The sequence below is a fragment of the Dromiciops gliroides genome, chromosome 3 (genome assembly GCF_019393635.1).
Source record: "Dromiciops gliroides isolate mDroGli1 chromosome 3, mDroGli1.pri, whole genome shotgun sequence".
In the NCBI taxonomy this organism is placed as follows: Eukaryota; Metazoa; Chordata; class Mammalia; order Microbiotheria; family Microbiotheriidae; genus Dromiciops; species Dromiciops gliroides.
In genome coordinates, this window is record NC_057863.1 from 584,537,130 (window position 1) to 584,563,782 (window position 26,653).

Genomic DNA, 26,653 nt, shown 5'->3' on the forward strand with positions numbered 1-26,653 from the left:
GTTCCCACCCAAGTGCATAATGAAATCAAATCTTAAAATTTTCAGGGTGCTAACATAGATAATGTTCCTTTATTGTTACCAAGATAAAAGTTAGAAGTAAAGATTATTCAAAATCTCCAATTATTTAAAAATCAATAATCATTTTAGTTTTAATCAATCATATAGTTATGCTTTTTAAAAGATACCTTTTTCATTAATTTCAAGGGTCACACCATAGGATTAGCAAGAACCACAATGATAGCATAAATGACTTGTAACTCTAACCCAATTCAAATTAAGAATGGCTGGAATTCACTTTCAAGGAATACCCTTAGCACATCATGCCAATTTTTAGTAACTGTGCTTCTATTTCCCCCAAACTAACAATACAAGGTGTCTATTGAATGTTGTTTCTTGTCACTTGATTTCACAACTGAGTGTTTTTGTTCTTTAACAATACCGTAAATTGGTAAACTTCAAGTTTCAAAATACTTCATGAACCCTGAAGTGATTTTTCTATGGAAGGAGGTTCCTGCTCAAAATTAATCTGGCTAGTCAACTGCATGCCAAAGTCCTCAAGGATCTGTACAAATTTCTTGTGCTCCTTTCCAATCCAAGACCTCATGGGGTCATTTACTTGGTAAGGAGTAACATGAGTATGAACTGTAATCCCTGTTTTTGCAAATTCTTGCAACACTTCGGGGTAAGTAACCCAAGTATTGTTTCCTCCAGAGTGACCACCATCCAGCCAGTACGTTGTTCTTATGTTTTTGATGAAGGTATTTATATTCTTATCTTTCTGGGCTTCTTTCAGCTCAAAAAGCAGCTGGTTCAAAACAACACATCCTGTACTGAATCCAATCAAAGTAAAAGATGCATCTTTAAAAGATGGTGGATTAAAGTTGGTGTCAGAGTCATCATATTGTTCATATTTTCTCTCTCTCTCCCCCTGGCAGCCATTTGAAGCATGAGATGAATTTGTTTTATAGTAGTCAGAGGTTTTTGTCTCCTTTCTTAAATCATACCTTTCTTCTTTGACAAGACAATGTTCTGTGTAAGGGTAAATGCATTAACTAATAATGAATAAAGATGCTTAAAAGCTCCAAACTCAATGCCGTGTTCTGGGGTACCAAACATGTTGCTCTTCACAAAATTGTCATAACAGCTGAACTTGTGCAAATGCATTCGGGAGCTCTTTACTACCCAAATATAACTATTGGTGAAGTGGTGTGCTAGAAGGAAAGCAACATTTTCTAGACTACAGTTTTCCCACTGAAAATTTTCAGGATGACGTGCCATAATTTCACGATAGTTCCAATTGTATGTCATAGTCTGACCAAGCATTCTTCATCCACTTAGTTTTTTCTATGTGCTTTGTTGGGCCAATATCTGTTGAGTAGGCATTGAGATCTTGTAATATTCTGGGATTTGATGCAAGCACCACGTCACCTGCACGTCTCTGGGGAAGTAGAGGACGTGATGCTGGGGAGCTGCCGCCGACGTCTCCGGCTTCGCCTTCTCTCCGGGGTTGCCCCGCGGGTTCTCCTGCTTGCTGAGCCCAGCCGCCGCCAACAGGAGCAGCTCCTTGCAGCGCTGGGGGTAGGCGCCCGCCACGGAAGGCAGCCGCAGGCACTGGGTTGCCTGCCCCAAGCCGTGGCAACCCGCGGCAGGGGTGACGCGACCCCTGCTGCCGCCGCTGCTGCTGCACGCGTCCATAATCCCGGCCTGGGAGAAAAAGGCGCAGCAGGTGCCCCTGGTTAGAGCCAGCAGCAGCAGTGGCAGCGACGGCAGCAGCTACAGCAGAAGGCTCATGAAGCCGCCGCCGCCGCCGGCAGCTCAGCCGGGTCCCTCCCGTAGTCGCTACATCTGCAGCCAGCCCCAACCGCCGATCTAGGAGAGCGGGAGGCGGGGGGCGGGGGGGGGGGGCGAGGGAGCCCCCAGAGTGTTTTTAGGTTAAAGAGTAAAACAAAATGAAACACTTATAGGTCACCAAATAAAATTTTTAAAAGGATATTTACTTAGCCACAGAAGAAGGATTTTTGATTAGCATTTCATTTGAATGGCATTACCTTGCCTGAACTGATCATCATGATCCACTAGCCAAACATTGGAGAATGGACCTGGAGCTCCTCATGGCTGTATTATATTTGAACAATGAAGAAGTAATGTCTGAGTTTAGTGTCATGAGGCAACAAAGTTTCAAAGATAGCTTCAATACCTTTAAAGAAAAAAAACACTACGGAACATATGGGGGTTAGGATATTGATCCTCTCACATGGGAACTGGGAAAAGGATCTATTGTGTTATCTTGTTGGTCTTGTGACCCAGACATCTTATTTCATAAACTACATTTAAAGTCAATTAAGCCACCTTGTGTCTGACACAGTGCTAAAGGGGTGAATTCTGAACTAAACAATAGAGGCAATTTAAAAAGAAAAGAATTTTGACTCCATAAAATTGAGAAGCTTTTGCATGATCAAAATTAATGCAATTAAGATAAAGGAAACAGTCAAATAGGGAAAATTTGTAATCAGATATCTCTGATTAGGCTCTGATATCATCTTTAACTTTCTATAAATTTCCTAGGGAGAATGTATTTTAGTCTCTGGAGGTGTTCCTCTGGTTTGATTAATATACTAGATTTCCAAGGTATCTCTGCTGTCTTCCTCTTACCTCTAATTTTCACTACATGGCCAGCAAATCTCCTTTTCCCCTCATCTTAGCCCCAGTGACATACCTTTTGCCACTTCTCCCCCTATATATTACTAGTAATATGCTACAGGAAATTTACACCTCTTTATATTTTCATTGCCCTTTAGATTCCTTGTAGCTTGTATTGTTTTGAGATCCTGGAGTTCCATAATTTGCTACCACATAAAAAATTGAAAAGTTACTTGGGAAAGAGATAATACTTCCAGTTAGCACCTTTTCTTGCATGATCTGACCCTTATATGATTCTGGAACCTTTTCTTGCACAGCCTTTTCCTCTTTCAGTCTCTAGGTGCTGCTGGCACCTGTGCTCCTAACCAGACTCCATCCCATGTAGCTAGAGATTTTTTATCTGTTTCCCAAGGATAAGCTGGGCTGGAAAAGAAACTAATTGTGATATTGTCTTGGATTTTTTTTTTATCAGAATTCAGTCCGGTGAATTTCCTAGGTTTGTTTGGAGTGGTTATGGGTTTATGGTCGGGTGGTGGCACACCAGCAGTAGGAAACTTGCTGTACCCTCTTGCTACTCCACAATCTTGGCTCTAGCCTCAGTTACTTCTTTTTGTGTGTCAGGGGCTTTGGGGGAATCCTGGATCCTCCTTGACTCTTGGAACCCAGTGAAAGACTATGAGGCAAGGTGAAAGGCCTTAGGGCCTTCTTATCCTTGTGGACCTATGGCTCTATGGAATAGAACTTGGTCCTTGGCCTGTTCATCTGTTCTTTTCTCTTCTAGGTGAAAAAAGTAGACTCTCTAACTTTGAAAATTTCTAAGGAGAAGGGAAGGAAGAAAGGCAAGGAAGGAGGGAGGGAAGGAAACAAGTGTTTGTTAAGCACCTATTGTATGCCAGATGGGCAGCTAGGTGGTAGGTATAGTGGATAGAATACTAAGCTTGAAGCCAGGAAGACAAGTCTTCCTGAGTTCTTATCTAGCCTCAGACACTTACTAGCTGTGTGACCATGGGCAAGTCATTTAACCCTGTTTGCCTCAGTTTCCTCATCTATAAAATGAGCTGGAGAAGGAAATGGCAAAACACTCCAGGATCTCTGCCAAGAAAACCCAGAATGGGGTCACCAAGAGTTTGGCAGGACTGAAAACAACTGAACAACATTATGAACCAGGCCCTGTGCTAAGAGCCTTACAAATGTTCTCAGTTTATCCTCACAACCACCCTGAGAAGCTGGTGTTATTAGTTATCCCCACTTTGCAAACTGAGGAAACTGAGACAGAGGTTAAGTGAGTTTCCCAGTCTGAGGCCAAATTTGAACTCGTCTCCCTGTTTCCAGGTTCAATGTTCCATCTGCTTCCAGGCAAAGGTCAGAAGATTGAGACACAGGAATTCAGGAGCCAGAACTGAGGCTGGGTTTTGCATCTAGTGCAGTATCAATGACCCAAGGAGCAAGAAGTGATCTCTACAAGTGAACTTCAGGACTCAGGTTCAGCAGAAACATTTTCCCAGTAGTCATGCTGCATCTAGACATGAACATGGTGAGACCAATGCTATCTGGTACTGAGCTAAGTCATGAGTGTACTACCTAGAAACCAAGGTGGTGTAGAAGAGATTTTGCCTCAAGGTGATGTACTTTGTTCTTGATATGTTGTTTGTCCTTCATTTCAAAGAGGACCAATTATATCATGGGGTGACGTCTTGACTTATGTGTGAATTGGAAATATATCTTTGTAAAAGTAATTTAGAGTCAGCTAGGAGGCCCAGTGGATAGAGTCCTGGGCCTGCTGTCAGGAAGACTCATCTTTGTGAGTTTAAATCTGACCTCAGACACTTACTACCTGTGTGACCCAGGGCAAGCCACTTAACCCTGTTTGACCGAGTTTCCTCATCTGTAAAATGAGCTGGAGAAGGTAATGGCAAACCAAACTCTGGTATCTTTGCCAAGAAAACTCCAAATGGGATCATGAAGAATCGGACATGATTGAAGTAACTGAACAACAACAGAAACTAATTTATGCTAAGTTGTTAAATGGAAGTGCCTTACTTGTCATAGACCCCTAACAAGGGGGAAAACATAACAAGTGAGGTCAGAAGGTGATTGAAGCTGAGAAAGAGAAAAAATTCCAGTCACTCAGAGTATCCTATCACCCTGAGATGGATTACCTCTGCAGGAGGGAGCCAAAGCATACTAGCTCCACATGCTTTTGTGGCCTCATACATATGGAACCTTTTACTGTAATTCAATTTGTTCATGGAACTTTGGGTGTAAATATTTGCTAATGCAGAGCAAAAATTCATCTGAATGATCTTAGTTGCTTAGGATTCTGAAAGGTTAACTCATTTCTCATAGTCACACACCAAATATGAATCAGATATAACACTTGAATCCCAAGTATTCCTGACTCCAAGGCCAGCCTTCCATCCTCTATGCCATGCTGCCTATCGTATCAAGTCAATACATTTATTTATTTAAAAAATCCATTAAGTGTCTACACGTCAGTCACTGTGAAAAGTGCTTGGGACAAAAAGCAAAAACGGTAGTTGTCAGAAAGGTGAGACACAAACTGGGAGACAAGTGTCACAAAAACCTAGAAATAGAGTATGAAGGAGAGTGAGAGGAAAGGAAATGGGAGATACCAAATCTAGACAGCTTTCTGAAGGACATTAGGCATACAAGAATGAAGAGCTATGAGATGAGAACTAGCAGGAATATACAATTCAAGAGAAGGTTTTTTTGAGAATGGAAAAGGCATGAACATGTTTGTAGGCAGGAGGGAAGAAGTGAGAAGGATGTGAAGGCACTGATTATAGAGGGCTTTCTCAAGGAATTTAGTCATAAAAGAGGGCAGAGTTACAGGATGATAAAGGGGAATAGAAGAATCAAATGAGAGTTTTCTGAGGATTTCTGAGCATAGACATGTTTATAGGCTTTAGGTAAGCAGCCAATGGAGAGCAGTTGAGATAATGGAGAAAACAGAAGGTGTTATCTGCTAGGGAAGACAGGATGGAATGGAATCACTTTTGCATGTAGAGGAGTTTGCCTTGGAAAGGAGAAGGACTATCTCTTCATGTGAGGCAGTTGGTAAGGAAGATACAGTGATGGAAGGCATATCAAAGATGTGATATGAGGAGAGAAGAGGGAGTTCTCAGTGAATGCCCTCATTACATAAGTACACATAAACATATGAGTATTTATAGGCCCTTAAAACATAAATACTGATATGTATGTGTATTTATAGATATAACAGAACACAGACGTTTAGCTTTAGAAGAGATGCCTGAATCCATTGAGTCCAAAGATTCTCAACTTCTTTTGTGTCATGGACCATTTTGGAAGAAGCCTATGGAGCCCTTCTCAGAATAATGTTGCTTTTAAATGAAGGAAATGACAGATTTCATTTAGTAGTTACAGCACATGAGAAAAGCAGTCATTCACCGTTCACTTGAAAGACCTCAGTGAAGGGAAACCAGCCACCTCCTGAGGTAAGTCCAGCCAAATACTCCCCACCTCCAGCACTGGGCACAAGAGTGGCCTCGGTGGGCGGCTTTACCTACAAAGGAGGCATGCTCCTTGCCTTTCCTACTTCTATTCCTTTCCCGGGATATGCTGCATCCAGAGAGAAGTCGTCTTATGCAGCCTCGGTGAAGTTCCCGGATGTTTCTGTATTCTGTCCTTAAACTTCGGGCTCTTATATTAGACTTAGACACATGTAAGGAACCAGTGGTCTGTAAGAGACAGCAGTTTAGAAATAGGAAGAACTTTTAGCTTAATAAGCCATTTTTCTAATGTGCTGCTTGCTGTGTCAGTCTACCCCTAATAATGTTGATCAATAATAAAGAATGTTTCTGTAATGTGGATAATTACTAATGAATGTTTGTAGTCTTATTGTTGATTTTAGTGTTGTGCATTTAATTGTAATATGATGTTGTTTGGGGGTTTAGAGTTTTTAGGAGTAAAGTTAATGATTTTCTTAGTACCTACTATTTAGGTGCTAGTGACAATAGTTGAGAATGAGGTAGGTTAATGATGCAATAAGAATTTGAAATAGATTACTCAAACCTCTGAGCCCTATTAAAACTAGGTAGTGGAAAAGAGCACTAACTTTAGTCAGAGATGGTAGGTTCCAGTTCCACCTTTGACATTTACAACTTGTGTGACCTTCGGCTAGTCAACCTCCCTGAGCCTGTTTCCTTATTCTACAGGGTTTGGACTAGATGGTCTTTGTGGTTCCTTTCAGCTCTAGATTTTTGATCCTATAAACTTTTTTCTTTTCATATTTTTCCAAGTCCTCATAGCTCATGGCCCATGAGAAGTAGGTCCCTGCTAAATCAAGAATGCATTTTATTCAGGAATCAGTGACATTTAAGGATGTGGCTGTGGAATTCAGTGGGGAAGAATGGAGAATGCTGGGCCCTCTGCAGAGAGATCTGTACAGGAATGTGCTGCTGGAGAACTATGAGAATCTTGTCACCCTAGGTAAGTACAATTATCCTGTGACTTAGAAACTATACATTTGTGTGTTCTTGTATTTTCACTTACTACTGTCTGGAAGGCAGTGGGTGGGTGGGTTTGAACATTTAACTGACCTTAGGCTGGTTTTGAAGGAATATGTAGGACCATTTGAAAGAGACTTGAAAATCCCTTATGGACAATAGAATATTTCTGTTTTCTGTTTGTAATTGAAAGATCTGTGTTTATGCTACAAATTCATTTTCCTGCCCCTAAGACTTCCTTCCTTAACTTCCTGTAGCCTCAGATCAAAACATTTTCTTAAAGGTTCTGGAGAAATTCTCCCCTTTAGGATTTTCCTTGATAATTTGCTTGAAGCCCTATTTTTCATTGATCCCACTTACCATATATTGGAAACTCCGTAATGACAATTAGCAGCCATGTTCTAGATAAATTTGATGTCTTCACCTAGTACAGATTAATCAAAGATTAGTTAATTTAAAAAAAAAGTCCCAAGGATGATCACAAATTCCAATTCTGACTACGTCATTGCCATGCTTAAGAAGTTCTAATGCCTCCCTTATCTCTCTAGGTTCAAATAAAGATTGTCCTGAATGTCTCGGTGCATTTTTTAAAAAGCTATTAATGCTTGAAGGCTAGGTGGCAAACAAGAAGTGCATACATTATTGTTGTTGTTGAGTCATTTTAGTCATGTCTAATTCCTCATGACACCATTTGGGGTTTTCTCAGCAAAAATATTGGAGTAATTTGCCATTTCCTTCTCCAGCTCATTTTACAGATGAGGAAACTGAGGCAAACAGGGTTAAGTGACTAAAGCTTTAATAGCTTGAAAATGCACTGAACCAGGGGCAGCTAAGTGGCACAGTGGATAAAGCACTAGCCCTGGATTCAGGAGGACCTGAATTCAAATCTGGTCTCAGACACTTGACACTTACTAGCTGTGTGACCCTGGGCAAATCTCTTAACTCTCATTGCCCTGCAAAAAAAAAAAATGCACTGAAACAGTCAGAATACCCTTTTTTGTCATTCAGAAGACTTTAGTACCTGGCTTTATCCTATCTATCTAAATTAATGATATATTATTCTCCTTCATGTACTCTTAAGGGTTAGCCAAATTGGCCTAGTTGTTGTTGCTTTCACAGGGCATTGCACCTCCTATCTCCATGTTTTTTCACAGCTCTGATTAAGTACCACTTCCTCTGTAAGGTCTTTTCTGATTCCCCCAGGTACTTGTAGTTCCTCCATACAAATTAAATTTTGTATACGTTTTTTAGTGTGTGTATTTACATACTTATAAATGTGAATATACATGTGCATACACAGATATATATGTTTACATACATATGAATATGTATATGTACTTGTATATTTATACATGTATACAAGGTGCTCACATATACATGCATGTGTACATATATATGTATTGTGAGATTTAAAATTGGATACTAGAGCATTAGCCTCCCCTTTTTAACTTTTCCCTTCTTTATCTCCCAGACTAGTAAATGGAAGAAGCCTCTGGTCTCTAGTTAGAGCTTTTATTGTTTGGAAATTACAAGGTGATGTTGATTAGAGGGATAGGAAAGTAGAAATACAAACAAATAGTCTTAAGTCTAAGCTTAGTCTATATTCCGGATAAAACTCACCAAAAGCCCAAGGCCACCTTTGGGGGGGGGGAGCCTCGTCAAGCACATGCTGTTACGGCTAGCCGGGCCGAGTCCAACCTCCATCAGCGTCTGTCTGTGCTGCGCAGCCAGCGAACAAGGAGAGCCGAAAAGAGATCCCACTTCCGTTCTCTCCTTGCCTTTTAAGCTCACACCCCGGAAGTGGAGTGCCTAGCACCCGGACTGGCGTGCGTAGCCCATGCATGGCCTTCGGTCTCCTCTCCGAAAGGGTGATCCTTCAAAAACTGGCATACTTTTTACCACAGTATGCATGTGTGTATATATATATATACTAGGGGGAAGAATGGATAGAGTGCCAGGCCTGGAGTCAGGACTCATCTTCCTGAGTTCATGGTTACTACTTGTATGACCTTAGGTAAGTCACTCAACCCTGTTTTCCTCAGTTTCTTCATCTGTAAAATGAGGTGGAGAAGGAAACAGCAAACTATTCTAGCATCTTTGCCAAGAAAATCCCCAGTGGAGTCACAAAGAGTTGGACATAACTGAAACAACTGTACAATAACAATGTATATACTTGTTGTTTTCCACCTATCCTTCAACACATTGAAGTATCTTAAGATTTTAGCATGGAGTGAATCAAATTAACTCCTTTTTCTTTGCCTAAATAATGTCACCCTTTTTTCCCTTTAAATATGATATGCTTTGGGGGCAGCTAGGTGGTGCAATGAATAAAGCATCGGCCCTGGATTCAGAAGGACCTGAGTTCAAATTCAGCCTCAGACACTTGACACTTACTAACTGTGACCCTGGGCAAGTCACTTAACCCTCATTGCTCCACCCCCCCCCCAAAAAAAGATATGCTTTAGCAGTTCTTTGTGTAACTCTGTAATTTATTAACTGCAATCATTTCCATGAAGAGAATTGAATTCTAAGATGATTTGGTTCCCAATACTTTTTTTTATATCTACTCCAATGAGCAGGGCTTCCTGTTTCCAAACTGTATGTGAGTTCCCTGTGGGAGAGAGAAGCTCCATGGATGCCTAAGGAGGAGGTACCAAGAAGCACTTGTGGAGGTGAGTGAAAAGCAGGCAGATGGAAGTCATTCTAAGTAGTAGCTCAGCTGAAACTTATTCATCATATTCCTTTGTTCTTAATTTAGTGGAAGACCATTGATTCTTAAATTTTCTTACATAAACCTGTTTTATAATTCTCTCACTTATGTCTGTCTGCATCAATAATATGGTTTTCCACTTGGTATTTTTTGAGTTAGCTTTTTCTCACATGTGGTTTTCCACTATTCTAAGAAGATAAGTCGGGTTTTCATTTAGTGTATTGTCTTTAATACACTCTCTGTCAATAGTTTGTTCAGTCCTGGGCAGCTGGATACTCTATGCTTATTACCTCACTTGATTTTTAGCTTTGTCTTCCTAAACGTTGTTTGTTCTACCAAGTACAGATTGAGCATCTTTGTTCTTTATGAAAGGCATATCAATTAGAACTTGGCATAAAGCAGTTTTCCCCTCAACACAAAGAACAATTGCTATTAATACTTTTAATTTTCTTTCAGATACCGTGAGGCAGGAGACTAGATGTGAAACCATTAACTCATTTCTTACAAAGGACATTTGCATGGGAGCATCATCCCAGAAAAAACTTCAAAAGAATAGCTTCTGCCAATCCAAATTGGGGAAAGCTGTGGAATGTAATCTTAATTTAGAGAGACAACAGGAGGCACACTCAAAACATGTAGTAGTCCCTCACAGGAGAACTTTAAAGAAAATGAATATGTCTCAATGGAATTCATTTCAGAGAAGTCTTAGCCAGGAGTTTATGTTTGTTCCATCATTCAGGAAGCCTTTTAGTTATAATTCCTACAACACTAAATTTCATATAATTCACTCTGTAGAAAAACTAAATGAGCACATTGAATGTGGAAAAGCCATTCCTATTGGGGAGAAACCCTATGAATGTAATAAATGTGGAAAAACCTTCAGACACAAGGGAAGCTTGACAAAACATGAGAGGATTAATACTGGAGAGAAACCTTTTGAATGTAATAGGTGTGGAAAATCCTTTGGTGAGAGAGGAAGTCTTAGACATCAGAGAACTCATACTGGAAAGAAATCTTCTGAATGTACTCAATGTGGGAAATCCTACAGTGAGAAGGAAAACCTTATTATCCATCAGAGAACTCATACAGGAATGAAACCCTTTGAATGTAATCAGCATGGAAAAGGTTTCAGGTAGAGGGGACATCTCACGTGCCATCAGATAACCCATAATGGAGTGAAACCCTTTGAATGTGGGAAAGCCTTTTGTGATCGGAGAAGCCTGAAGAAACATCAGATAATTCATATAAGACAAACTTTTTTGGTATAATAAATGTGGGAAAGTCTTTGGTGAGAAGTCTTTATTAAAAATCAGAGAATTAATGTTGGGAAAGAAATCTTTTGATTTTAGTCATGTGATTTAAAAATTCAAGCACAATGTAAACTTTACTTAAAATAATTTATGTTTAGAAGAGAGAATATCCATGTATTGAATGTGGGCAGGCTATCAATTCTTCATCCTTTGTCATCAGAGACTTCCTAAGGGAGGGGAACAAGACAAAAGTAGTAAATAGATACATGTTGTATCCCAATGGGTGAGAGCACCTCCCTCCTAGAATGTAAACTGCTTTGGGGTTATAATTGTTTCATTTAGGTTTTGTATCCTTTGTATCTAACATAATGCTGAGTACATGGATAACTCTTAAATGTCAAATTTGTTAAGCCATCAGATAGAAAGGGCACTGTGCTCCCTGTCAGAAGGTACTTTTGTGAGAAACATTGTAAATTCATTTTGGAAAGTGCTTTGGAATTATTATTATTATTATTATTATTATTTTTAGTGAGGCAAATTGGGGTTAAGTGACTTGCCCAGGGTCACACAGCTAGTAAGTGTTAAATGTCTGAGGCCGGATTTGAACTCAGGTACTCCTGACTCCAGGGCCGGTGTTCTATCCACTGTTCCATCTAGCTCCCCCATGCTTTGGAATTATTAATGAAACAATGTGGAAGAAAAGGATTCCATATTGTATTTGCTATGAGAATAATAAAAGCTAGCATTTATATAAATTTAAAGTTTACAAAGTACTTTATATGTTATCTCATTTGACCGTAACAACCCAGGGTAGGTGATGTTATTATAAGGAACTATAGAAAAGTTTAAAGACTTTGCACAGGCCAAAATAGTTAATAAGTCTTTGAGGAAGGATTTAAACTCATATATTCTTGATTCCAAGTCCAGGACTCTACAACCTAGTATTAAACCTGAATCCTGGACCATGTGTTCTTGAGGGGGGTCTCTGACCATTTTTTTTAAAGAACTTTGTTGTCCTTATTTAAATATAATTGGTTTCTCTTTTAATCCTATGCATTTTAAAATATTATTTTGAGGAATCTATAAATTTTACCCAACTGGCCAGGATCTTGTCATACACTGCTATGTTAATGTTAGTGATGTAAGAATTTGGGAAATGATTCATAAAGACTCATCTTTTGTTAAACACTGATTTTAGAAATCTAACTTATAGAATGTCACCAGCTTTGATATTTGGTGTTTTTCGAGGAAACAAAACTGTTTTCTTTTATTATCTTTACTGTAACACACCAGGAGGTGTCAGCATAAGTTATTGATGGTTTTTGCAAAACTATGCATGATTTTGGGGAGAGGTTTATGTGGAAAAGCCACACATTTTTTTTATTCTAAACTTAGTAACTAAAAAATTTTAAAATTAAGTATGTCAAAGATTAATTTCCTTTATTTATATTTGCTAAATACAGCATGTATATCTTTATTTTCAGAAGATAGTAACAAAAAGTTTGTTTTCTTCCATGTCAAATTGTGAATTTGTTGTATTTTGTGTAGCGTTCCATGATAACGTTTCAGATGTTGCTATAGTTTGCGTGTTGTGATCACAGTTTCTTCACTCTGAATCACTTTATGTAAGTTATCTTTCCTTCTGCCCTTCCTGGTTTTGGGGATGTAGCTAGGTGGTACAGTAGATAGAGTATTGGGTCTGGAATCAGAAAGACCTGAGTTCAAAGCCAGCTGCAGATACTTATTTGCTGTGTAACTCTGGGCAAGTCACTTCACCTGTTTGCTTCAGTTTCCTTATATGTAAAATGGTGATAATAATAGCACCTACCTCCAGGGTTGTTGTGAGGATCAAAAGAAAATATTTGTAAAGTACTTAGCACAGTAACTGGCACATAGCAATCTCTATGTAAATATTATTATTATTGTTGTTCTGCCCCATCCCTATTACATCACTTTCTTAAAATCCACTCTCTTAACCCATTTTCCATAGTGTAAAATATTTTTTTCACATTTTGCTATTATGAATAATATATATATATATATATAAAATAGTATTTTATATAAATAAGTACCAATATTTCCTCCTTGGTTCATTTGTATCTTGAAGGTTAGGTGGGTAAATGTAAGTGCCGTGGAAGAGAAACTGATTGTTTCCTGACTTGAGATTATGTTCTTTACTTAAAGGAAGTCCCTGATAGCTTGTTGCACCAGGTCCACCATAGTGCTAGTGTTGTCTTGTGCTTTACTTTCACACTACCTCCTACTCAGTGACCATCTTATTTGCCAGTACTTTCAGCTCTCATTGCTAATATATACCTGCTACTACTTTGTAAAGCTCTCTCCTCACTCCATTACTTCCTTTTATTGAATTTTGCCAAAGCATTTTTCATACTATTTGAGTTTAGCATGAGCTTCTGGCATGATTTGTATTTTGCATCATATTCTAATGGTATCCTTGAGAAATCTACATTCAATACAATCTAGTGGGAGGGACAGATAGATTACCTGTGTTTATATTGTTGTTATAAACATTTTCAAGGATACCTGCAAAGAGAGGGCCAAATGGACAGTTGTAGTCAAGTTCTTATCTCCTTCTCTGTAGTAAATTTCTAACAAGTTGCTAGCTTGGGATTTCTGTTGTTTTTATTCTTAGGCATGTATCATAAGGTCCTAGATGAGCTTGAAAGAGCAACTTGTACAAGCCCTTTATAGATGAGAAAATTAGGGGTCAGAGAGAAAAGTGATTTGCCCCCAGTCACTAGGATATTAAGGATATACACACATATACACACACTTGTGGGTATATGTGTGTATGTATATGTGTGTGTATGTATATGTATATGTATGGGAAAAATAGACCTATGATCAGATGGTTTGCATTCCATTAGAGATGATATTGGTATTTGTTTTGCAAATGTCAAAGATAACTTTCAGGGTTTTTTTAGTTTAAATTTTGAAGAACCATAATTTCATGGAATTTAAGAGTCTCTGGGGAACTGAGTTTGAAGATCACCCATATAGGAATGGAGAGACATATGGTGAATGTGACCAGATTGTGACACATTTTAAATTTAAATTTAAATTAATAACTGCCCAGGATAAAGGACACAAAGACTGTATAACCAGAAAAGTGTTACCCTGTTACACAGCTGATAGCCTGTGTGTCCCATGGATATCCATGTAATATCAGGAAATACCTAGATCGAGAGATCTGAAGAAAGTTCCCAGTATAATGGCTAGACCCTAGACAGATTTAAGACTATCTGGAGTATTTTGGTCAGGTTTGGGTACCACATTTTGGAAAGGACATTACTGATTTGGAGATTATGCAGGCCAGTGAGAAGATTGGAGCAATTCAGTACAAGGATCATGTGAAGAGATTTAGAATATTTAGTATGGTGAAGAACAGAATTGGGGGATATGATAAGTGTCAGTTAACTGAGTCAACAAGCATTCAAATACTTAGTATAGTACCAGGCAGCGCAGCTAGGTGGCCAAGTGGATAGGGCACTGGGCCTGGAGTTAGGAAGACTAATCTTCATGAGTTCAAATCTGGCCTCAGATCCTTACTAGCTGTGTGACCCTGAGCAAGTCACTTTACTCTGTTTGCTTCAGTTTCCTCATCTGTAAAATGAACTGGAGAAGGAAATGGCAAACCAGTATCTTTACCAAGAAACCCCCAAGAAAGGGTGATAAAAGGACTAAACAACAACTACAACAAACAGTACCAGGCACCCTGCTAGGCTCTAGGAATACAATGAGAAGCAGAAAGTCAGTCCCTGGCTTCAAGGAGCTTACAGGCTAATGGAAGAAGGCAACATCTAAAGAGGGACTGAATAGTGTCCAGTGCAGCCTGGAGAGGTATGAAGACATCTTTGGCCTGGCCTTTCTCCTTAAATTGGAGGTTCTGGGAGGTACCAGCCAATCTGCAGGTGAAGCCACAGGGGGCAGAAGAGGAATATGGGATACAGCTCAGGGGTGCAGTGGGCCTCCAAAGGTAAAGAGGTCTCCATGGCCTGGTACAGAAAGAGCTATGGAAATGAGTTAGCAATGCAGCCTGGAAAGGGATTCTTCATGTATTGAAGGGCTTTGATGAGAAACAGAGATTCAACTTGTTCTACATGAGCCCAGAGGGCAGAACTAAGTCAGTGAGAGGAATGTGAAGGGAAGCAGATTTTAACTTCCTCTAAGGATAAGACTTATTTTCTAAACTTCCTTTAAAAAACTTATTTCCTGGGGGCAGCTAGGTGGTGCAGTGGATAAAGCCCCAGCCCTGGATTCAGGAGTACCTGAGTTCAAATATGGCCTCAGACATTTGACACTTACTAGCTGTGGGACCCTGGGCAAGTCACTTAACCCCCATTGCCCCCCAAACAAACAAATAAACACAAAAAAACCCCTTATTTCCTTTAAAAATAGAGATGTCCTGGGGCAGCTAGATGGCGCAGTGGATAGAGCACCGGTCCTGGAGCCAGGAGTACCTGAGTTCAAATCCGACCTCAGACACTTAACACTTACTAGCTGTGTGACCCTAGGCAAGTCACTTAACCCCAACTGCCTCACTAAAAAAAAAAAAAAAAAAAAAAAAAAAAAATAGAGATGTCCTAACTTGTAGTGGGTGGGCTACCTAAGAAAGAATAGTGAGTTTGTCTTCACTGGAGGTTTTCAAATTAAGGATGAATATTTTTGTTACAGATATTGTCAAGGGTGTTCCTCCACAGGTGCAGATACAGGTTCATAGGATCCTAAAATATAAGCAGGAATAATAATAATAATAATGCTAACATTTACATAGAATTTACTTTCTGCCAGCCACTATGTTAAATGCTTTACAATTACTATCTTATTTGAGCCTTACAATAACACTGGGAGGTAGATGCTATTATTATCCCAATTTAACAGAGAAGGAAAATGAAGCAAAAAGAGATTAAGTAATTTACCCAGAGTGACATAATGAGTAAGTGTTTAGACTCAAATCTTCCTGACTCCAGACTTAGAGCTCCACTTTACCACCTAGATGCTTCAAATCAATCATTCTTACTCTGTGCCAGGCACTGGGCTAAATACTGGATATACAAAGAAAAAAGGAAAAACCTTACTTTCTAATTCATACTCATTATTTTGCTGATGAAAGCATTGAGGTCAGAAGGGTTAAGTGATTTGTCCAAGGTTTCAGATAGTGGCACAGCCAGGAATTGACTCTCATGATCTGTGATTCCATTGCCAGCATTATTTCTATTCATTCATTTTCCCCTAAAGAACACTTTTGTAGGTTTAAAGACCTACGTGATATCCATTCAAATCATTCCTTCCTATTGTCTCACTTAACTAACACTTGAATGATGAGAAAAAATATATTAATCAATATGTTTATTGAGTGAATGGATCAATTTTAAACACATTTAAGTGACATATATATTACATTTAAGTTACACAAGTTTGCAGATATATGTATGTCTACATATATGCATATTTATATATAGTCAAGTACAATAATTTTAAACAAGCCCTTAGACAAGAGTAAATTGTAACATTGTAAACATCAGTATCATAAGACCATAAGGACCATAAGACCATAAGACCAGTGGACCCCAGGGCATATTTTGAGAAATATCAATAAAAATTCATTGCTCAACCACAGACAAAATTCATTATTAGGTAAAAGGGAATGCATTTTACATTGGTATCTGGGTATTCATTTTTCAATTAATAGGAATTTACTTTCTCTCTCACACATCCTCTATTGCAAAATCAAACCAAACCAAACTTGTAAGAAATGCTTAGTCATGCAAAATAAATTCCCAAACTGGCCAGATCCAAAATTACTCTGCCTGCCATATGAACTAGGTGGCCTCAGAGATGAGTCTGGTCCAACGTTGTTGTGATATTATGGTTTAGCATGCTACTGGAATCCTTATTTCATCTCCTAAAACTACTCCGTTCTTTCCATAACAACTGCCCATTACAGATGGCAAGGAGCATTTTCTCTGATCAATAGCCTAATTCCTTTTGTTCTTTTTCTTTTCTTTTTTTGTCAGGCAATGAGGGTTAAGTGACTTGCCCAAGGTCACACAGCTAGTAAGTGTCAAGTGTCTGAGGCTGGATTTGAGCTCAGGTCCTCCTGAATTCAAGGCCAATGCTTTATCCCCTGTGCCACCTAGCTGCTTGCCTAATTCCTTTTGAATGGAAAGTGGTATACTGCCCTTATGTGGGCATCCCTTTGGGGAACAGAGAAGACAATTATTTTGACTAGACATGATGTATTTTTTTCTCAAATATGATTACTACTTGATCTGTTTTTTGAACTTTAGTTTTAGTTTTTTATTTTTATACACTTTTCTAAAGGGAAAAGTCTAGAAAAAAACTTTAGGTAAATATTTATGAATATTTTTTAGACACACATATGCTCACTGTATTTTGACAAGGTTATCCTTCTTTTAATCCTTATTGGGAATTCCTTCATTCATCTCTAGTTTTCTTCCCCTTCAATGGTTTCACTCTTCCCTAAAAGTTCCATGCATTACTCCTAGTTCTGCCTTTAGAAAGTTCTCCTCTTTCCTATGACAGCCTATTAATTTTATGGAGACAGCTATTATGTCCCCCTAAGTCAGCTCTTCTCCAGGCTAAATATCTCTAGTTTCTTCAACTGATACTTGTATTTCATTGTGTCCGATTCTTTCATCTTCCGGGTTGCTCTCCTCCGGGTGTCCTCTAACTTGGTAGTGTCCATTACAAAACGAATGCCCACACCTGAACAAGATATTGCAGATGCTTGGCTGGCAGGCTCCGCCTTGTTCCCAAGGAAACACTGTATCCGGGAGGGTGCCGCCTTGTGCGGCCTCAGTTAAGGTCCAGGATGTTCCCTCTTCAATCCCTGTTCCTCACCCCACATCCTGGAGCTTCTCCATTCCGTCTTTCATCAGGTGTGGCTGAGTTCCCGGAAGTTAGGCGCTGATGGGTGACGACATTTTCGGTCCTTTGGGATGATGGGGAAGTCAGACCCCGCCTTTTACGCCCGCTTCCGAGCGGGGCAGCCCCTCCGCACCCTGTTGCGCCTGCACCATCTCCCCGTCTGACTACTCAGGACTTTGTCTCACAAGAGGGGAGGGGAAGGAGGGGAAGGGCGGAGAGGGGAGGGACGAGGAGGGCCGGGGGCGGGCCGCAGAGAAGTGAGGGAGCTGTGGCGTGGGTGGACGGTCTGACCCTGAGACTATGAGGGGACGTCATCTGTAGTGGACAAGATCCCTGGGATCCGAACTGGGCAATTCTTGGAAGATGGAAGTGAGAAAGGTGAGGCAGTTTGGGGTTTAGGGGTATGGGGAACAGAACGGCTCCGGGGTGGCTTAGGGTCTTTCACTTCTCTTCCCCCGCCCACTTCCCTTTCGCCAGGTATTCTACCCTCCACTGGAGGAGAGGTTCCCAGACATGCTGCGGGGTAGGGGTATGCCAGGGTGGGGTGGGAGGGTGTTAGTGTTTATATTAATGTCGCTGACAGATAGAAGCTAAGCATCTGAATGTGGCCAGAGACTGGGCTTGCGGACCAAGCTCCTCCTGCTTATAAGATAGTTTAATATTTTAGTCCCAAAAAATCGATTCACAAATTCAGTTCATTAAACTTATTCAGTGTCAAGGGCTGCTAGGTGGCAGACCTGAAGTCGGGGAGACTCATACAACATGGGCTAGGTCACTGGGAATATAAAGATAAGATTGAAACTTCTGTTCTCCAGGTGTTGGCTTTGTATGGGGGGCTCTACCTGTGCCCAGCTAAAAGAAGAGAGTATATAAGACAGAGGGACAGAGAAATTTGGGAACACACTCAGAGTAAGGAAAGAGGAGGTTTATAGAGGAAAGGGAAGGAAGGTACGAAGGAAGAAAATTCAGTTTGCTGGAGACAAGTTTTCATTCTTTAGTGACCTAAAAGGGCAATGCTTATTTGAAGTATTGACTTATTTTGTGACCTCACAGTTTAGCAAGGCCATTGATAAAGCAAGACTGTCCAGAGGCTATTCAGGATGGTAAAGAGTCAGGGTTCCAGTCATAATTTGGACTAGATGAAGGTCACTTCCTAAATTTCTATATCCAAATGAGAATATATGTTATTCCCTCTTTGAACCAAATCTGATGAGAGTAAAGTTGAAACAGTGCTCACCCCTCCCTTCTTTCCCTCTATTGTAATAAGTTTTTTACACCTCTTCGTAGTAGTAGGCCTCCACCAGTCGCTGACGACCATGGATCAGCCCCCTGAAGAGCCACAGACCACTGTGTGGCTGTGTGTTATATCTACCCTATGAGGAGTAGCTGGAGTGTGTTCTCCACAGTGCTGGCCTGGGCAGATCAATATGGAAAACAAGCTGTTGCCCATGCAGCAGGTTTTCCCTCTCCGAGACATTGGTGGATCCAAAGGAAAGGCAGAGCCAGTTTGGCACCAGTGCTGCCGCAGGAGTTGCCAGAGGGATGTGATGTCCAACATCCAACTGCCTAAGGGACTCCAACTCCTAATTTTTCCTTGGGGTTAACTCCCGAAGCTTTTCCCATATATGGGTATAGCCGCAAGGCAGCGGAGGTTTAAAATCAGGGTTTTCCTTCCCCTAGGTGAGTTATCTACCAAGGCTGATGAGCCCCACCTGCCCGAAGCGACTGGTTTTAAGGCGCCAGTGACTCGCCTTCGCCCCTTCTCCTGTTAGTGGAAACAGTTCCGCCACGAGAAGGCCAGGAGTTGGGCTTCAGTTGTCAGAGGCTATTTGAGACACATGCCATTGGAGCATTTTATAGAGAGTGGGAGCTTATCCCCACTCTCACACTGGCATGACAACCTTTGGAACCCTCTTCATATGATATAATTAGCCCTATTCCACCTCCCCTTTCCTGTTCTCTCCATAAACTCCTTTTTTTTTCACCCCTTAATTTTCTTTATATCATCACATCAAAGACAATTTATATTTATACCTTCTGTGTATATTCCTTCTGTCTGCCTAAATAGATATAGAGTTCTCAAGTGCTATAAGTATTATCTTCCTGTGTAGGTATGTAAGCAGTTTAACCTTATTGAATAATTTTTTCCAATTTACCTTTTTAAACTTCTCTTGAGTCTTGTATGTTAAGATCAAATTTTTTATTCAGTTCTGGTCTTTTCATCAAGAAACCTTGAAAGTCCCCTATTTTATTGAATGTCCATCTTTTCCCCTGAAAGAGAATGCACATTTTTGCTGGGTAGTTCATTCTTCGTTGCAACCCAAGCTCCTTTGCCTTTCAGAATATCATATTCCAAGCCTTGTGATCCTTTAATGTTGAAGCTGTCAGATCCTGTCCAATCCTGATTGTGGCTCCATGATATTTAAATTGCTTCTTTTTAGCTACTTGGAGTATTTTCTCCTTCACCTGATAATTCTGGAACTTGGTTACAATATTCCTTGGAGTTTTCCTTTTGGGGTCTCTTTCAGGAGGCAATCGGTGGATTCTTTCAATGACAATTTTATACTCTGATTCTGTAATATCTGGGCAGTTCTCAATAATTTCCTTTCTGATCATGGCTTTCAGGCAGTCCAATAATTCTCATATTGTCTCTCCTGGATCTATTTTCCAGGTCAATTGTCTTTCCAATGAGGTATTTCACATTTTCTTCTATTTTTTCATTCTTTGGATTCTGTTTGACTGATTCTTGGTGTCTCATGGAGTCATTAGCTTCCATCTGTCCAATTCAAATGCTTAAGGCATTGTTTTCTTCAGTAAACTTTTGCACCTCCTTTTCCATTTGGTCAAATGAATTTTTTAAGGAATTGTTTTCTTCAGTCAATCTTTGTGTTTCCTTTTCCAAGCTGCTGATTCTTTTTTCATAATTTTCTTGTTTTGCTTTCATTTATCTCCCCATTTTTTCTTCTACCTCTCTCGATTGATTTTTTTTTTAAACAGGGCAATGGGGGTTAAGTGACTTGCCCAGGGTCAGCTAGTAACTGTCAAGTGTCTGAGGCCGGATTTGAACTCAGGTACTCCTGAATCCAGAGTTGGTGCTTTATCCACTGTGCCATCTAACTGCCCCTCAATTGATTTTAAAAATCTTTTTTGAGCTCTTCCAAGAGGGCTTTTTTGGTCTTGAGACAAATTCATCTTCCCTCTTGAGGCATGTAGGCAATTTGAGAGTATTGTCCTCATCTGAGTTTGTTGTTTAGCTCTTCCCTGTTAACAGAGAAGCTCTCAATGATAAAAGCCCTCTTCTGTTCCTTACTCATATTGCAGCTTATTTTTTTAAAGTTGAGGTCTGCTCCTGGGGCACAAGGGTCACTGTTTCAAGCTTCTTGTGCTGGGGGTTAGGCGCTGTGTCACTGGCTTTCTACTCTAAGGCCTCTATGGCTTGTGCCTGGTGCTTGCTCCAGGGGCTGGGATGTCCAGGCCCTGTTGTGCCTGTCCCATGGGTGAGCCTCCAGCTGGCAGCTTGCCCTCTCCACTGTTGCCAGTGGTGGATCTCACAACTGAACTGTTGCGCCACCAGCTTACTGAACCAGGATTAAGGGGCCTCAGTTGCTCCACTGTGGCCAAGAGCTTCCTGCTGACTTCCCCAGACCCCCTCCACTGTCTGAGCTGCACTGTGCTCCCCTTTTGCCCAAGTGAGACCAAGTTAAAGTCCTGAAGTCTTCAAAATTATCTCAAGTTGGAAGATTGTGTCTCTGTCTTTTTTTAGGTTCTATAGTTTCAGAATCCATTTAGAGGTTTGATTTAATGTTGTTTTCGAGGGAAACTTGGGAGAGCTCAGGCAACTTCCTAGTTTCTCTCTACCATCTTGGCTCCCTGAAGGTCACTTCCAGTACTGATTTTGTTATGATGAACGGTATCAACTCAGAAAATAGCAGTGAGTAGTAGAAAGAGAAACATTTGCAGAAAGCTTGTCGTGAGATCCATCGAAGCTAGTTCGTACAAAGAATATTCCTGGATGGAACTGCAGGGAGGACAAGGAACAAGAAAGAGAATATATATGAAGATTTCTGTCACAATTTCTTTTGTCCATCAATGCCATTGTCATAATATTTGCCCACTTCACTTTATAAGCTTTCATATCTTTTGTGAAGAAATATTAAAAACAAAAAAAGCTAGAACAGATCAACGTTTTTTAATACATTTTCATTTTCATTGTGACCTCAATGATCAAAAACAGACATTTCAATAGAAAAAGAAATCTATTTTTGAGATAAACTTCTGGAAAAACAACAATCTGCCAAAAGTTAGGTTTAGACCAACACCTAATACCATATTCCACAATAAACTCCAAATGGAGCCATAACCCAGGTATAAAAGTTCCTGTAATTTAAAAAAATTATAGAAAGGATGATGATACCTTTCAGAGCTTTTTGTAGGAGAATTCTTATCTCATTTTATCCTAATTTCAAACTTGGAAGATAAATGTTATTATTTCCATTTTTTTTCAAAGAGGAAACCAAGTCACACAAGTTAAATAACTTGCCCAGGTTCACACAGCTGGTAAGTGCTTGAGGCTGGATTTGAACTCAAAATTTCTTGACTTTAGGTCCACACTATCCACTGTGTCAACTAACTCCATGCTGGAGGCTCTACAATTTTTTTTTTTTTTTGCGGGGCAATGGGGGTTAAGTGACTTGCCCAGGGTCACACAGCTAGTAAGTGTCAAGTGTCTGAGGCTGGATTTGAACTCAGGTACTCCTGAATCCAGGGCCGGTGCTTTACCACTGTGCCACCTAGTCGCCCCGGCTCTACAATTTTGAGAACATTGGAAGATTGATTTCCCAGATATTAAAGGGAGCATTCTGTAACTGTTTGGAAAAAGTTATTACTACTTCTGAAAAAGTCCTTTAAAGACATCTCAGTAATGAACCATGAGACCAGTTCTCCACACCTATAAAATCTTTAATGGGGAAAAAAAAAATGTGTTCATTCTTTCCTTCCTTCCTTCCTTCTCTCTCTCTCTCTCTCTCTCTCTCTCTCTCTCTCTCTCTCTCTCTCTCTCTCTCTCTCTCTCTTTCTCTCCCCCCATTCCTCCCTCCCTCCCCCCCCCTTTCTTTCCAGCAATGAGGATTAAGTGTCTTGCCTAACTATGTTACCTGGGCAAGTTACTTAATCTCTCTCAGCTTTTTTTTTAATCTGTAAGATAGGCATAATAATAGCACCTACTTGATAGACTTCTAGTGAGGATCAAATGGCATAACATACAAATGCTAGCTATTATTATTAATAAGGCATTTAAGGCTCTCCTTCAGTGTGTTTTCTATGTCTGTGTAAAGGGCATACAAAATTCCTTGATAGGTACAACAACAGACACATCTTTTTTAGGTCATCCTCTGATTTTGTCAGTTATGTCAAATAAGATTTAAAACAAGGAAATAATGTTTACTACCATAAAGGAGGATGTCCTACACAGGGTTCATATGTGAGATGTATTCTCCTTAGCAGATTTTCCAAATATTCCTGTTTAAGGATATTATTGTATTGGCTCCATGTTGTCTAGCCATAGAAATATACATGCACTATGTACATTAATTTTAGAAAGATGACATAGAGGGAAATAACCTCTTCTCAGAATTTAATAGCAGCAGGCTAGATAAATTTGGAAAATGATATAATGTTTTTAGTGACCCCCAAGATTTTGTATGAAGCAAAAGCTAATCTTCTAAAACAGTCTTTTTTCCACCTAGTTGTCCTTTATTGCCATGAATCATGAAATACTATCATCTCTGAAGAATTGAAATTTTGAGCCAACCAAAGAGCAATTGGGGGTGGGGGGACTACAGTGGGTATAGATAGGCTGTAGTGTATTACCTGTGAAGACTTTTGCATAAGAACAACCGTAACCAGAAAAGGTATGACGATAAAATAAAGTCACTGGTCATGTAAGGAGGGAGAGGAATAACCAATGAGATTTGACTTAGACTGCATTATCCTTGTTTAATCAGAAACCTAGCAGAAGGCTGTTGGCATTAAATCATCGCTGGGGATTTTTATGGGAGGACATACACGGACTGAGAAGGCCTGAATGAGTTGTAGTTTTCACTTTGGGAGAGAAACTTAATGTAGTGTTATGCACACAGTAAGTAGATAGTATAAATGATTATTGTAATTTGGGGGAAGACTTTTATTCCAGATTTCCACAGTTCCAAAAAGGAAGCAGTGCCCTTAGAGAGGGAGGAGATACTGTCCTTGATTCTTACTACTTGTGTGACCTTGGATAAATCACTTGATATCCCAGAGCCTCGGTTTCCTCATCTATAAAATCAGCGAGATAACTCCATTTGGCCCCTGAAGTATCTTTTAGTTCTAGCTCTGATCCTATGATGATTTCTTATTTGAAAATTGGAAGAATTCTTAGTGATAAACCATTTATGGTTTACTATCTGCTCTTTAACTCTAATCAGACAATGTTTATCAATCATGGAAAATGATTGCTGTAGCATAGTTATTTAGAAATTAATACATGTAGTGTGCTTGCTAATGGTAGTATATCTAATTGTAAGATGTATGCTAATTATGCTGTATAATTTTGGAGCCTTAGCACTCAAGAACATGAATTTATTTGGGCTTAGTTGATAGGATTTATTGGGAAGAACTTAAACAGTAAAACTATCTTTATGCTACTGTGTCTAGTACACAGTGAGGCATATAGTATGTAAGTACTTAAATCTGTAAATATTTGACATGAAATACTAAAAATTATGAATCCTGTGAGAACTTTTCCCTTTATTATCCTGCCAACTCTGACTTGAGAGAGTAGTAGTCCTTGGGTAAGCAGGAATGTGCTTGATTCAGGAATCCATGACATTTAAAGATGTGGCTATGGAATTCACTTGGGAGGAGTGGAGACAGCTGAACTCTGCACAGAGGGACTTGTACAGGCATGTGATGATGGAGAACTATAAGAATCTCATCTCTATGGGTAAGCCAAGTACCCTATGATTTGACATTTTTGTTTATTGTGGGGTTGATTTTCACTTACTTCTTTGCTATAACACTCTAGAGTCAATACTTCCTTAAGTACTGGCTTACTACACAGTTCTTCCTAACATAAGAGGGATTTGAATATTGTTAATGACCAATAGGCAGAGTATTTGTTGTCTTTTCCCTGATGAAGTTCTTTGTTTAGTAGAAATAGAAATCCCATAGCTTTCTTGAGCTAATCCTGAAACTACATTTTCCTTACTTCTGGTACCTTCAAATGATAGATTCTTCCTAAAGTCCCAGAGAAATTATGAAACTACTTCCTTCTGAAAGCCTTTTCTCTCCTCCCCAGTGTATTTCTCCCTCTCAGAATTTCTCTTGACACTTTGCCTGAATTTCACCTTGACAAGGAATCTATGCTTCATACACTAGAATGTGAGGATAAGAAGAGAACGTTTCTTAGAAAAACGTTTTATCTTCTACAGCATAATTTTCTGCATACAGTGAGCACTTAAATGATAAATGAATTGGAACAAAATTTGTAAAGGCCTAGGGAAGATCAGCAATCATAGTTCTGACCATATCACTCCCTTGTTCTAGAAACCACAGGGACTCCCTATTTTCTCTGTATCAGGAGTTCAACACTTGACTTATTCTGTTCTTCTCCTTTCCTAACTTTATTCCAGGGAACTTCACCATCTGTATTGGTGCTTCCTCAAATTTGCCTAACTTTTGAATTTCTCAGTCTTTTTAAATCCTAGGATCTACTTCTTTTCTCTGCCTCATCCACATATAGGGGTGGCACTATTCTATATTATACCAACAGAATCAAAACTTGACACTCCTCTAACTAACCATAACATCCTATTATTCCATCTTTCCCTAAGCCTCTCTCCTTCCAACCCGATATTCTTCCTCTGTTAGTGTTCTTCAGTCCTTTTTTTGGCTATTATTTCTCTTGATTCATTTTCCTTCTTTCTCAGTTCTGACTTTGTGTTTAGCCAGTTCAGCTCTGCAGTGATTTCTGCTCTAGAATCCTACCATTTACCATATTAAAGCCCTAGATTAGTCCTTTTATCCATCTCCTCTATTTATATTCACTTGCTACTGAATATCTCTAAAAGTCACTCGCTTGTGCTGACTGAGTACATTATAAGTTCATGTTATCCAACTCAACTTAGCTCACTACTATAAGGCAATCCTTTGATTCTTTCCCAATTTATTCCTTATCCCCAGTCCCCACAGAAACTGACATTTTGAGGGCATTTGACATGGGATCCTCTTCATATTAAATCCCCTTGATGACATTTCCCAATTTCTTCTTTTCTGAAGGGGCCTTTCTTGCCAAGTGAGACCCTCTATAACTAACCTTGATCTGAACTCTCCAGAGGAATGTAGCCTCGTTTAGTCCCACTCTTTACTGATTCCTTCTTATCAGCCTTCGAACATGGCTATCTCCCTCATTCTTTTAAAACCTTCATTGGACCACGACATCCACTCAGACTTTCAGCCTATCTCTTTTCTTAGCCAAATTCCTGGAAAAAGATATCTATATTTATTTCTTCCACTTCTCTCATCGGTTAACCCTTTACAGTCTGGCTTGTGATCTTATTCAACTCAATATAATCTTCAGAATTACCAATGATCACTTGCCAAATCTGATGGTGTTT

At 39.6% G+C, this 26,653-nt stretch overlaps 2 protein-coding genes and 1 pseudogene across 2 annotated transcripts in view; 2 read left to right on the top strand and 1 right to left on the bottom strand.

Moving 5' to 3' along the window:
• Positions 1-462: 462 nt before the first annotated feature.
• On the bottom strand, positions 463-1,791 carry LOC122751701 (annotated as a pseudogene).
• On the top strand, positions 1,411-15,839 carry LOC122748079 (zinc finger protein 471-like). Its single transcript, XM_043993803.1, has 6 exons — positions 1,411-1,578; positions 6,987-7,113; positions 9,710-9,802; positions 10,297-10,972; positions 14,995-15,087; positions 15,812-15,839. The coding sequence occupies exons 1-6, from the start codon at positions 1,411-1,413 to the stop codon at positions 15,837-15,839; spliced, it is 1,185 nt and encodes a 394-aa protein (XP_043849738.1).
• Positions 15,840-18,250: 2,411 nt separating this feature from the next.
• The window catches only part of LOC122745781 (zinc finger protein 347-like), a 52,567-nt gene continuing 44,164 nt past the window's right edge, over positions 18,251-26,653 (top strand). The window contains exon 1 of the mRNA XM_043991231.1: positions 18,251-18,380. The gene's annotated coding sequence lies outside the window, so the exon portion shown is untranslated. The remainder of the gene's footprint in view (positions 18,381-26,653) is intronic.